Source organism: Myxine glutinosa, chromosome 10, assembly GCF_964187855.1.
Source record: "Myxine glutinosa chromosome 10, kmMyxGlut1.1, whole genome shotgun sequence".
In the NCBI taxonomy this organism is placed as follows: Eukaryota; Metazoa; Chordata; class Myxini; order Myxiniformes; family Myxinidae; genus Myxine; species Myxine glutinosa.
In genome coordinates, this window is record NC_136270.1 from 86,935,495 (window position 1) to 86,949,950 (window position 14,456).

A 14,456-nucleotide genomic window follows, 5' to 3' on the forward strand; every position below is an offset into this window, starting at 1 on the left:
GGTCCATTCGGACCGACGGGCGCGTCTCACCGAGCTCGGGGAGATCCAGGAGGCGATCGGCCCGTGCGTCGTCCGTGAGGCCGAACGTGGCTAGGAGTAGCCGCTTGAATGCCTCGTACTTGTGGCCGTCCGGTGGGTGGCGAAGGACGGACACAACTCGAGCGGCCGTGCCGGGCCCGAGGGAGGCGACGACATGGCAGTAGCGCAGGTCGTCGTTGGTGAGGCGCCGAAGCTGAAATTGGGCTTCGGCTTGAACGAACCAGACTTCGGCCTGGGCCTCCCAAAATTCGGGAAGTTTAATCGCCATTGCCTTGTCGTTGGCCATTGCAATGGCGTCGTGTTCGGAAGGATCGCTACGGCAGATCCAACGTCGAGGGTCACCAGTAAAGCGCGGCGTTACGCGCGCTGCTTGTGAGCAAGGAGGAAGCGGACAAGCGGTAACATATAAACGTCTTTATTGTAAGACTACACTGTAACACTAAACTCCTCCGGGCTGGTCGCCCGGTGTATATCATGAGGCCACGCCTACCCCTCGGGCGTGGCCACCGCCCACTTGGTGCGTGGAATGATGTCACCACGCCAGTGGGCTTTTGTGTCCGCCACACCCCCAAGTATTCTTGAGGTCAACATAGGCCAAAAGGTCAACATAGGCCAAATTTCTAAAATTCTCAATTTTCATCTGATTGACTTGAAATTTTAAGAGGATTTCCTATGTCATTGAATTCAACCACCAATTATTTTTGAGGTCATCATAGGCCAACAACTTATTTTAGGGATTACCCAAGTATTGTGCTATGCACACATATTTCTTGTTTCGTTTATGACTTTGTGAAACGTCTAATTTCAGTGTGTTGGTGTCTCTCAAAATGTATTTTGGGTTGTTGGTGGTTGCAGAAAAATAGTACACCAAGCTACCTTCAAGTTGTGCAAAATTCTGCGAGGCCTCAGTTCTCTCTGAAGGTGTCTTTAACTACCTGGAAGTAATTTTCTTGGACTAAATATGACTTTTCTCTTTACTGTATTGTAAAGTCTTAATTCATGTCACTCATTCTCCAGCTAACCATATTTTGTGCTTGTGGTCGTTGCAGAAATCTCTGCAACAACAGCAGGCAAATGTGGAAAAGCTTCGAGCAGCACTGCAGCATGCACTTGAGATACAGCATCAACATCCTATCCCGACAAAGGTACAAGAGGAGTACACACAAGTCCAGCAGAAGCTGCTCAATGAGAAAGCACGTGCTATTCAACTGGAGAGTCTGCTGCAGAAAGAGAGGGACCGAGGTTCTGAGCACCAGCATCTGCTGCAGAAAGAGAGGGGCCGAGTTACTGAGCACCAGCATATGCTACAGAAAGAGAAGGACAGAGTTACTGAGCACCAGCATCTGCTACAGAAAGAGAAGGACAGAGTTACTGAGCACCAGCATCTGCTGCAGAAAGAGAGGGACAGAGTTACTGAGCACCAGCATCTACTGCAGAAAGAGAGGGGCCGAGTTACTGAGCACCAGCATCTGCTACAGAAAGAGAAGGACAGAGTTACTGAGCACCAGCATCTGCTGCAGAAAGAGAAGGACAGAGTTACTGAGCACCAGCATCTGCTGCAGAAAGAGAGGGGCCGAGTTACTGAGCACCAGCATATGCTACAGAAAGAGAAGGACATAGTTACTGAGCACCAGCATCTGCTACAGAAAGAGAAGGACAGAGTTACTGAGCACCAGCATCTGCTGCAGAAAGAGAGGGGCCGAGTTACTGAGCACCAGCATCTGCTGCAGAAAGAGAAGGACCGTGCTTCTGAGAATCAGGATTTGCTGCAGAAAGAGAGGGATAGTGGTGTAAGACGTCTGCATCTGCTGCAAAAAGAGAGGGACCAAATTGTGAGGCTCCAGAATCTACTCCAGAATGAAAGGGACCAAGTTGCAGAGCTTCAGGATCTATTTCAAAAAGAAAAGAAACAGGTTGCAGATCTCCAGTATCAGCTGTTTGGTGCGCAAATGAGAGTTTCAGAACTGAAGTCTTTGCTGCCAAATGAAAGTATCCATTGTGTGAGGCCGAAATCTCAGCTCAACATGCACCATTCACCTTCCTGCATCCAACAAACTTCAGTGCAGACGGACAAATCCAATGTGAAAGACGTTGGAACCTCTCCATGCCGGTCTCCACTCGCTTCTAAACGTGTGAACGAAGATCCTTATCTGCTACCCCTCGAATGGAGGATGAAGTGGAGTGAACTCGAAGTAGAGCTGCAAAGGAAATGCAAACAAGTTCAGGAACTTGAGGTACTATGTGCTGAAAAGCAGGAGCACAATGCTGAATGTACTTTTTAGAATCAACTGGGATTGAAGCAAACGTGCGTGTATTGTTTCCAGAAACAGATGGAAGCACTCCGAATAGTCGAGCCGCAACAAGACGAGAATGTTCCAGAGTGCAAGTCTTGCCATGTGGAGGGAAAACAAAGTGCTGTTGAAAAGCAGGTTCGTTTATATATATATATATATTTTTTTATCCTCATTTCTCTGTTAAGCCAAAGACTATTGCAAACAGATTCTCATCAAATACTCAATTTATTTTCTTTTTTTTATTGTATACCTAATTTGGGACTATTAGAGGACCTTGAGATTCCACATCTAATCAGGAATGAAACCAACACAATGCAGTTTGGAAGGAAGTGCGCGAAGTCAGCTATCCGTCCTGTTGGACTTTCCACGGTTCTAATCTCATTCATGTAGAAGTACACTGGTGTCTTTGTCTCGCTTGTGACAATTTGCATGAACCCAACCTTTCACAACCATCAGATCACTGAGAAGGAGGGCACAATTTTGTGGTACCCCTAGGGTCTCAGATACTTGCCAGCAATTCATTTTGAAATGTATATTTTGTGAGAAGGTGGAACTTTCAACTGTCTGAAATGTTTCAAAATTGTGCAATTCCTTAACAAATTAAAATATTCCAAATAATGCAACTGTAAAAAGAAAGTATGATTGCGGTAATAGGAAAAAATCCTTTCCTTGCAGATAAATATGGCTGTGGATTTATTTTTACCAGCATATAAGACCCGTCGCTTCGCTGACAGGAACGCCAATCTTTGCGTAATTGAAAAAAAAAAGAGGTTGTTGTTTGGTGTTAAAAAGACATTAAATGAAAGAAATTGGGAAAATAAAATTAGGACGTGTATCGGGAGAGTGTTAAAGGAATATTCATCACAGCCTTTTCAGATGCTGAATTGCAAATAATATACAACACCACACTAATAAGAATAATATACAATAATATACAACACCACAAAATGGAAAAAATTCTCCCCCTCCCCCACCCCTCCTTCTTTCTTTTGTGTAAATTGTCTCGGGTACGTATACATATATAGATGAGTATGATTTGTATGATATGGATTTCTGGAGATTCGTGGAGATTTGGAATAAACGTGGTGGATAAAACATCTTTGTAGGGAGAGGGATAAGTGGTTTTGTTTACTTCCTGAGAGTGGTTTCATTGAAATCCGATCTCAAATTAACAAAGAAGGATTCCTGGGAGATCCTGCTCTCCGTGCAGAAATAGCCAGGGTTACGTGTTGACATTTGCAGTTTTGACACACGTGTCCATGTACCCATTTGGGGGGGGGGGGGGGGGGATCACAAACATTCCCGGGAGTTACCCAAATCCACTGTAGTTGGATTTATTGAAATCCGTTAATCCGTTCTCAAGTTATAACATGACAAAGAAACAAACAGACAGACATGGCTCCTTTTATAATGTAGATGCCTCCGCTGACGAAGTCGCTGGAAGCATTATGTTTTTGGGTTGTCGTTCCGGCTGTCTGTCCTGTCCGTGATAGATTTTCATTACCGCTTGAGGTAACTTGATAGGCTGAAGGGAACTAACTCAAACTTGATACAAGTATGTATAATGATAAAAGGATAAACAGATTCGAGTATGGGGTCAAGAGGTCAGAGGTCCCGGTAGGTAAAAAAATCTGTTCCGCTAACTTGTGAACCAGTGATGGGATTTTGACCAAACTTGGTATAAGTATATATTGTCGTGCGAATCCCTCCGGTTAACACCAGGGACCGCGGATGGACCAAACGGATCTACTGGAGGCGACGACCAAACACGGATTTTGCTTTGACTCGCGGGAAGAGGAAGAAGTGGGAAAAGCGCTTACCTGGAGCGCGCCGACTGCAGCTCCGGTCCTGTCGGGAATTAACGTACTCGAACACCAAATTAGAATGTACAAAAATAGAGATTTATTCCTGAAACCCGATAACAAGGAACGCGACGGTAATCAAATAATGGTCCTAAGTTGGGATCCCACACACCAGACTCAACAACAGGACACAGGGATGAATGAAAGGAAAATAAAGCGTTGGCGTGTATGAAATGTGGTGCGTCTTAACTGTCCGCCGTCCAAACGCGGCTCCGTTCGGCCCCGCTCGTGCACCACCAGGCCTCGAACGACCCGCTCGCCCCGGCCTCGTCGATTCAGCGGCACGCCTCGCTCCAAGCTCCAAATCGATCGCACACGAGGTCCCGCCCACTCACAGCACCAAAAGCACCGAGCACCACGAAGATGGCGAACCAACGACCACCAAGACCTCTCAAGACCAAGAAGGGAAGCGCAGAGAGCACAAGACGTCATGCAGCGTCAAGACAGCCAGAGAGTGCAAGAGGGAAAATGTCGTCCGGCATGCCCTTTTTTAACCTGGGTCCCCTCTCCTCCAATGTCCTGTTTTGCTGGCGTGGTGTCATTGGCCGAGTGCTTCCCGCACCGGTATTGCTCCCCCTGATTGGCTGGAGGTTCGCGCCTTCCGCGTCAACCAATTACACGTTCCCTGTAGTGTGGTCATAGCTCGTGTCACTCGATCTTGCTAGGCCTGCCGGAGCTGTAGCTGGCGGCGGCCATCCGGCAGTGCCCTGATCTGGCTTCCTGCCTGTTTTCCAAAGTCGTTGTAAGGGAAGGGAACTAATTAATGTGTGCACTAAAGGGCCTATCTAAGTGTTTATATGTGCATGCATTGCCATGAGGGACAAAGGTTTGGCGACAGCGACGACGACGAACAAAGGAATCTTATCCATAATCCCTGAACTATTTAGCACGCCCTGCTCCCCCGTAGCGGGGACATCAATACAGCTTATCCCGACAAACCGGACTACACATAGAACTTATTACAGGGTAGATTCCCTATCGCGACAGTCAAATACCTACCTATGCAGATCTATCTGACTCTAGATATTCCTTTACCCCACCGACATAACAATATTATGATGAAAAGATGAACTGATTATATTTCAGAATGAAAGGTCAGAGGTCATGTCAGGTAAAACTGTGATACTTGAGAACAGCTGAAGGGATTTTTTTATTTTTTATTTTTTTATTTTTTTTTTGTATACAAGATCGAGGCTCGTGAAAGAGCGAACATTAATCACAAAGAAAGACAAACAGACACACAAAACAAATAACATCGGGAGCGGTAGACAAGATGGGGAGAGAGGGGGAAGGACACAAACACAACATTTGAGAGCAGGGGCCGAGAGACATGGAGACATCGAGAGAACTGTGGGAGGGAGAGGGCTTTGGGGGGGAGGCATGGGAAGGGGGGGGGGGGGGTGGGAGAGGTATAAAACATATGGACACTGCCAAGACTTCCAGGAAAGAAGTTGGAATTTCAAACAAGGTGGATCTGGGGTGAATTAGTGGGGGTAGAAAAGATCAAGGTTTTGGATGGGGGAAGATAAGAGATGGTGGTGAACAGCTGTTTTGAAGACCTGGAGGGAGGAGTGTGATTGAAGTGAGTGTGGGAGTTTGTTCCAGAGGCAGGAGAAAAGAGGAATGAAAGAGTGAAGGTGAGCAGAGAGCCGAGATTTCGGCAGTTTAACCATCAGAGGGTGGCTGGCAGATCTTGTGCGACCTGTAGGAATATTTGGGGGACAGAGCACAGAGAGAGCTGGGGGAGCAAGGCCGGAGAGGAGTCGGTAGAAGACAGAAAGACTTTATACAAGTATGTATAATGATTTATTAATAAGAGTGGAGGCATATTGGTCGACGCTGTGACGTTGAAGAGTGCTGTTGTAGTTTATTTTTATTTGGTATGCAAAATGTAGGCTCAATGAAGAGCGAGAAGGCACAAGATAAAATGGCAACAAACTGCCAGTGTGGCCACAGTTGGATAAAACTAGCAAGGGAAAGGATGAACATCAGTGGGGGGAATGAAACAATAACTTGCAACTAAGAGGGCTGGGTGAGAGAGTTGATTGGGGAGGGGAGGGGAAGAGGGAGGTAACGGGAGGGGGGGGGGGGGTGGGCTGAGGGTTGAGTTAGCAGAAGGAGCTAGACCAGAGGAGAGATGGTAATAACCAGTGAGGTCACTAACGTGTCCTATCCCCTTATTGTGATGTTTCTCGGTATTTTTGTCGATTGATGAATGTCCATGTAATTAACAAGCATCCATGTGTTTGCAAAACTGTTCCTTCTTTCATGTACTTTCACTGTCTATCTCTCCAGCTGTACAAATATCACAGCAGGTACCTACGTGCTGAGAGTTTCCGCAAATCACTTGCATATCAGAAAATCTACCTGCTTCTGCTAATTGGCGGCTTTGAGGCAACCGAAAAGGCCACCCTGGCTCTCATAGTTCGAATGGGAGGCCACCCCAAGGCAGGAGTGGCTCAACCTGGGAAAATCAACAGATTCCGTTCCACTGTATGGGTTATCATCGCAATCATCAGGTACTTTACTTATTTTGCTGTTCTCAAAGATGGGTAGTTGAAAGAAAACTCGCCTTTAGATTATGTGGACATCAGAACATCATTGGTATTCTTGATCAATTTTTATTGACATTTAAACAGGGAGCTTGCAAAATCAGAAGCTGCTCATACTTGTGTGAGCAACTGAGAAGTCTCACTTTTTGGGGATGTTAATATTTGTTTAATTTTCAGCATTTCTTGCGTCCTCTCCAGTAATAGAAAGGAAACACCTCCTTTCCATATTTAGTACCTCCTTTCCGAGTGACAGAACACTCATGTCATTTTGATGTATTTGTTTTTATTTCCTCTTTGTTTAGGCTGCAGTTTTTGGTGAAGAACTGGCGAGTTGTGTATCGGACAAAACGTATGATACGAAGAAATGTTTCAAGATCAGAAAAGCCTAAGGGTGAGTGTTCCCTGCTCTGGAATGGTGATCGCTCTATCATACATATTAAAGAAGCCAGATTTCTCCATCCATCCATCCATCCATCTGTCTGTCACGCTCTTTTTGCTGGTACATCATTATGGCGTTACGTCTAGCCCTCGGCAAGACCTCTCCGGATGTACATGTCATACCGGCATCCAGCAATCAGCCCATCCTTTCGTTTCACTGACGGAAGTTGAACAAAAAAAACCCGTATAACTGACTCTATTTGACATCAGTAGGTGATGGGCCGAATGCTAGATGCTAGGTGTCAGGATGACAGATTTAGTAAGATGGTGGTGTAGTAAGATGGCGTCGTTATGTCTAGCACTAGGCTAGGCCCTTACTTTGGTGTATTATTCATGACTAACGTCTGATCCCTGGGAACATAAAACAAATTCATAATATTGTTTTTTGGCGAATAAGTCTTGCGTATTATTCAGAATTCTAAAAACCAGCGCGACTCGGTGTGCTCCGCGCGCCTCACCACACGTCGTTTCAGAGGGATAGGCATCTTTGATCATTTTGGTGTCTTTTGGGTCTTCAGTGTCTTTTGGGTCTTCAGTGTCTTCAGGGCTTTTGGGTCTTAAGGGTCTTTTGGTTCCACTGGGTCTTTAATAATAATAAATAATAATACATTTATTTTATATAGCGCTTTTCAAGAAGCCCAAAGGCGCTTTGACAGAGTACAAAAAACAAGTGCAAAAAGACAAAAATCAATAGGTAAATAATCAAAGCAAAAGAAAGGAGAAGGAGAAGAGATAGTCAGGGGTTACATGCTGAGGGTTGAGTGTTGAATGCAGTGTTGAAGAGGTGGGTCTTGAGTGATGTTTTGAATGAGGTGAGTGAGGAGGAGTCTCTGATGGTGTGAGGTAGTGAGTTCCAGAGGGTGGGAGCAGCGATGGAGAAGGCCCTGTCCCCCCAGGATCTGAATTTGGTCCGGATGGGGGGGGGTCAGGAAGTTGGTACCAGCAGAGCGGAGGTTGCGGGTGGGAGTGTCTGGAGAGGAGGTCAGTCAGGTAGGATGGGGCCAGGTTATGGAGGGCTTTGTAGGTCAAGAGGAGGATTTTGTACTGGATTCTCTGGGGGATGGGGAGCCAGTGAAGCTTGTAAAGGATGGGGGTGATGTGGTCACGGGTCCGGGAATGGGTGAGTAGACGGGCAGCGGAGTTCTGAATGTATTGGAGTTTATTGGTGATTATTGAGGGTGAACCATAGAGGAGGCTGTTGCAGTAGTCCAGACGGGAGGTGATGAAGGCGTGGATGAGGGTTTCTGCAGCCGTGGAGGAGAGGGATGGACGGAGACGGGCGATGTTTTTCAGGTGAAAGAAGGCTGTCTGTGATCTGTTTAGTGTATTTGTCAAAGGAGAGGGTTTGGTCAAAGATGATACCAAGATTCCGGATGTGAGGGGAGGTGGATACTGGGAAACCGTCGATCGGGTGTTTCTTTAAGGGTAAATAATCTTTAATCTAATAATCTAATCTTTAATCTAAAAATCTAATAAATAATAATCTTTAAGGGTCTTCAGGGTGTTTTGGGTCTTCAGGGACTTTTTGATCCTCTCGGCCTTTAAGGGTATTTTGGGGTTTTGGGGTGTTTTATGTCTTTAGGGTCTTTGGGGTCTTCAGGGGCATTTGGATATTTTGGATCCTCTGGGCCTTTAAGGGTATTTTGGGTCTTCTGGTTCTTCAGGGTCTTTTGGGTCTTCGGGGTCTTTTGGGTCTTCGGGGTCTTTTGGATCTTCGGGGTCTTTTGGATCTTCGGGGTCTTTTGGATCTTCGGGGTCTTCTGGATCTTCGGGGTCTTTTGGGTATCCGGGGTCTTTTGGGTCTCCGGGATCTTTTGGGTCTTCCGGGTCTCTGAGTCTCAGGGCCTTCAAGGGTATTTTGGGTGTTTTGGGTCTTCAGGGGTCTTGGTGGTCGTAACTCTCTGGAGTCTACAAGCCGATTCTATCGGCTTCCCGTATGCGCCGAAATGTCTACAAGCCGAATTTATCGGCTCTAACCGCATTCAAATTAACCGCGCAATTACCGCCTCCTGGATTTGATGTGCATAATATATAATAATAATAATAATAATAATAATAATAATAATAGTAGACTCCAGAGGGTATAATAATAATAACAAGCATTCTGAGTATTGCGCTGCAATACATGTCCCCTACCGGCAGTCTGTCGTCTGGAAAACTCTTGGGGAAATTACCAAGGGTTATTTATCCACAGGTTCCGAATCGTTCCCAATCGCTAATTACCTCAGGACGGGCTCACCTGTGATTCGCGCTCGGGACTTCGATTTATACACCTTGCAGACAGGTCAGCAGAAGCACGAGAAAATAATTTTTTGATAAAGAACCTTTTGAGTCGCTAAATATCAGTAATTTATTATATTTTCCAGTTCACGATCAATGATCGATGTGCATATATATATATATATATATATGTTGTTTGGCTTGGCTGCGCCCCTCCCAAAAGCGCGCACTGTGTCGCGCTGTTGACGTTCGCGAGACAAGGCTGAGGGCACGCGGTGCGGCTTGAGGAGAACTCTAGAATAAACAAGAGATATCCATTTAAAAAAATATTTTCATTTAATTAACGATATCTGCCAAACTACGTGCCCTATCGCAAATTCCAAAAGGACATTTTAGTAGACTGACATGCTCAACAAATCTGTGAAGTTTCCCCTCGATTGGATCAAAAATGAGGGAGGAGCTCGGTTTTAAAGGTTCATGCTTAAAAACGTCATAACTATGAAACCATGTGACGCATGACGTCATGCTCGCTGACTTTTTTGTTCGTCATGGGTATGCGATCCTGCCTGCAAAGTTTGGCCTCGATCTGTTCAGCCGTTGGAGAAAAAGGCGGTTTTTGTGTTTTCACGAAAAACAATATGGCGGCCGAACAACGTGACCTGTGACATCATAATTACCATTAAAATATTCTACAGACCGAGTCCCTCCTACGGTGAAAATTTGATCTCAATCGGTCCAATTATTGCAGAGAAAATCTTTTTTAAAGGAAATTAAAACTTAAAATGGCACTGAGTTAAGGATCATCAGAATTATCAGAATTCCCAAAGTTCAAAGTGCATAAATTTGTCAAAAATGATCGAAACGTCGTGAAGTTCGAACTTGACCTGTAACTTATCATGAGGAAACCATGTGCCAAGTTTGAAATCTTTAGCGTTAAGCGTTTAGAAAAAAAGTCCGGAAAACTGTTCTTTGCGTGACGGACTGACGGACGGAGGGACGGAGTGCAAACCTATAGTCCCCTCCGGTGTACACCGGTAGGGGACTAATAATAGTAAACTCCAGAGGGTTAAGGGTCTTGAGGGACTTAAAGGGTTGTCAAAGGTCTGAGGGGTCTCAGCAGTCTAAATGTAATTAAGAGGGTGTTAATTTTATTTGAAGAAGAAGAAGACGTTTTGGTCGCATATAAACATACATACAGACAAACATAACCATAAAGTTTGCTCTATTATAATAAGATGCGTGCTGTAAAGATGTCTGCCACACTGAGTGCTCCGTTACAGAGCAACAAGGAGGAATTACTTGGTGTAAGTGTTAAACTGTTTACATTCTTTGGAGAACGACTACACAATATGGTACAAACTGAACGTCAACAAAAAATGTGTGGAATTATCTAAAAGGTTTTGCTAAAAACCAAATGACTGTTGATCCGTGAGGATGCGGTGTGGAGCAACAGAGGATAAGGACAGGAGGTGGAGGGGGCTAGTTGTGGTGCAGCCATGTTTACAGCACATTTACTAGTGCCACATGAGGGAAGGTTAGATACCAAATAAAGCAAATGGTTAGATACTAGTGCCACATGAGTGGTCCAAAAATGACTCGCACTTGCCCATACAATATCTTGCACAATCCAATTGTTACCTCCACCACCAAAGGTGGTCGTAGGTTATGTTTTCAACCCTATCTGTTTGTCTGTGAACAGGACATCTCCAAAAAGTAAGATATCACAGCAGAGCGCATACCCCCACCAGGCTGATCAGTTTTTGTTATTGATAGGCCTGATCTGGATCCAGACCTCATAGTCCATGAGCTAGAGGGGCCCACATCGCACAACCTCTCCCCCTGCCCCCCCCCCCCCCCACCATTCAACGAAACTATATATTTTTGAAATTTTGAAATGTACTGTTTGAGAAATTATATGTTAACATGCGATAAATTGGGACTCAGTATGGATTTTGAGAGACTGAAAGTTGCTATTTCCTCTGTTATGATGGTTTATTGGTTATACTGTTATGTTTATATTGTTATGATGGTATATTGGTTATATTGGATGTTATGATGGTTATACACGATGGTATACATAAGCAGAAGATTTTGTTTTTTAATCCAACCAAAGATGGCTGACTGGCAGCATTTAACTACAGTGCATTCAGAAAGTATTCAGACCCCTTCCCTTTTTTCACATTTTGTTATGTTGCAGCCTTATGCTGAAATCGTTTAAATTCATTTTTTCCCTCATCAATCAACATTCAATACCCCATAATGACAAAGAGAAAACAGGATTTTAGAAAGATTTTGCAAATTTATTAAAAAGAAAAAACTGAAATATCACATTTACATAAGTATTCAGACCCTTTGCTGTGACATTTGAAATTTAGCTCAGGTGCCTCCCATTTCTCTTGATCATCTTTAAGATGTTTCTACACCTTGATTGGAGTCCACCTGTGGTAAATTCCATTGATTGGACATGATTTGGAAAGGCACACACCTGTCTATATAAGGTCTCACAGCTGACAATGCATATCAGAGCAAAAACCAAGCCATGAGGTTGAAGGAACTGCCTGCAGAGCTCAGAGACAGCATTGTGTCTCGGCACAGATATGGGGAAGCCTACAAAAAAATCTCTGCTGCATTGAAGGTTCCCAAGAGCACAGTGGCCTCCATAATTCTTAAATGGAAGAAGTTTGGAACAACCAGGACTCTTCCTTGAGCTGGCCGCCCGGCCAAAATGAGCAATCGGGGGAGAAAGGCCTTGGTAAGAGAGGTGACCAAGAACCCGATGGTCACTCTGACTGAGCTCCAGAGATCCTGTGTAGAGATGGGAGAAACTTCCAGAAGGACAACCATCACTGCAACACTCCACCGATCTGGGCTTTATGGTATTATATATATATATATAATATATAATACCCCCGTGCCACACCCCCGCGCCACACCCCCATATTACAACACCCCCGCGCCTATTATATACATATATATATATATATATATATATATATATATATATATGTATATATATATATATATATATATATATATATATAGATAATATATATAGATAGAGAGATAGATAGATAATATATATAGATAGAGAGATAGATAGATAATATATATAGATAGAGAGATAGATAGATAATATATATAGATAGAGAGATAGATAGATAATATATATAGATAGATAGATAGATATATAGATATATATAGATATATAGATATATAGATATATTTGATCGTCTCAGTCTTGGTGAGAAAGCAGCAAACTGCTGCTTTTAGCTGCACAAAACTAAAAACATTTTATTTATACATGAACTTTTAAACAATGACACAACAGCAATGCTTTTTAAAGTTTTTTATTCGTACAATCGAACAATAAAATGTACATGAATGAACAATGCAAAGAGTTTGTTGTTTTGCATATTAATAGGTGTGATAGTATGGTGATTCGTACGTTATTCAGTATTACGAACACTTCAAAATAACGAACTTTTTTTTATGTCTCCCGAGCAGTTCGTTATATCGGGGGGTTACAGTGTGTATATATATATATATATTAGTATCTGTAATCTGGTACTCGGACGCAACTTCCGGTCCCTCGAGCGACGAGGCTTGCTTCGATCTCTCCACGGCATCAAAGTTTGAGTGTTTTCCCGTTCGTGTTTGTCAAATTTCCGCTGGGTATTTTGTTGTGTATGTGTTATTGTGTGTTTCTATTCGGCTTTGGTTTTGTAGTTGTTGCAAATTTGTGTGTAATTAGTCGTTTGTTTTGTTCGCTCCTCGTGCGCCTAGTGCGCGGCCTGGTCTCTCCGGGCTCCCTCCCCCCCGTCAGTGTTTTGTGAATATGGGTTCTTTCCTTCATAGTATTTGCTTGTTTCTTTGATTTTCTTTTCTCCCCCCCTACCTCTCACGAACATCTTACCCCTTGTCCAGCGTTTTGAAAACAGAACAAACAAATAAACAAACAATCAAAAAAATTCTATATTGATTCTTTCTCTCCTCCCGGACACGTGCTTGTTCGCTCTCCTCCTCGTCTCGACTTGTGCCCCACCCCCTATATCTCGTTTTGCTTCCACCTCTGCTCCTGCTTTCTCAAATCCACGTTCTCACTTAGAGACTTTTCCCAGATTGTTTTTTCATGGTTTTGTTTAAATATTATTTAAATATGTTTAAACCGCAGCCGTGATGCTGACGCCCCCCCCCCCCCCCCCCCAGAATTTCCATGTTTTAAACGTTTCCCAGTGTTGACCCTGGATTAGAATAGGTGCACCGTATCCCTGCGTGTCGTAAGAGACGACTAAGAGGGTTGGCGTCAGGAAGGGCATCCGGCCATAAAAACATTGCCTCAAAAAGAGAACCATGACAATTACAACTACATGTGGGCAGGGTACAGCCTGAAGTGGAGATCGGTTTCTGAGGTTTGGGACATGGAATGTAGGGACAATGACAGGGAGATCAGGAGAAGTGGTGGAAGTATTGGTCAGAAGAAGAGTGGACATATGTTGTGTGCAAGAGACGAGATAGAAGGGAAGTGGTGTGAGAATGGTGAGGGGTAGGCAGGGACAGAAATACAAGTTTATGTGGCAAGGGTGCCTGGAGGGCGTGAATGGTGTTGGTGTCCTGTTTTCTGAGGAGTTTGTAGACAGTGTGGTGAGTGTGACTAGAGTGAGTGATAGGTTGATGATGGTGAAAATGATGATTGGAAAGCTCTTGGTGAACGTCATCTCGGGATATGCTCCGCAGGTTGGTCGAAGCGATGAAGAGAAGGACAAGTTCTGGTGTGCGATAGAGAAGCTGATGGAAAACGTGAAAGATGAGGAAGTTGTTGTGGTAGGAGGAGACCTAAATGGACATGTGGGAAGGAGTATGGATTGTTCTGAGGGAGTTCATGGGGGTTACGGATATGGTGTGAGAAATGGAGAAGGTGAAAGGATTTTGGAGTTTGCTGATGGAGCTGATTTGTTGATTTGTAATACTCAGTTCCAGAAAGAGGATAATAAGCTTGTTACATACACGTCAGGTGGGTCGACGACAACCGTTGACTACCTGATGGTGTGTAG

The 14,456-nt window shown here is 44.2% G+C and overlaps 1 protein-coding gene across 1 annotated transcript in view; it reads left to right on the forward strand.

Moving 5' to 3' along the window:
* LOC137434016 (uncharacterized) overlaps positions 1 to 14,456 on the forward strand; it is a 155,711-nt gene that overhangs the window by 130,494 nt on the left and 10,761 nt on the right. The window contains exons 28-31 of the mRNA XM_078785840.1: positions 1,089 to 2,273; positions 2,364 to 2,468; positions 6,491 to 6,714; positions 7,050 to 7,138. Of these exons, the coding sequence (XP_078641966.1) occupies positions 1,089 to 2,273; positions 2,364 to 2,468; positions 6,491 to 6,714; positions 7,050 to 7,138 (1,603 nt within the window). The remainder of the gene's footprint in view (positions 1 to 1,088; positions 2,274 to 2,363; positions 2,469 to 6,490; positions 6,715 to 7,049; positions 7,139 to 14,456) is intronic.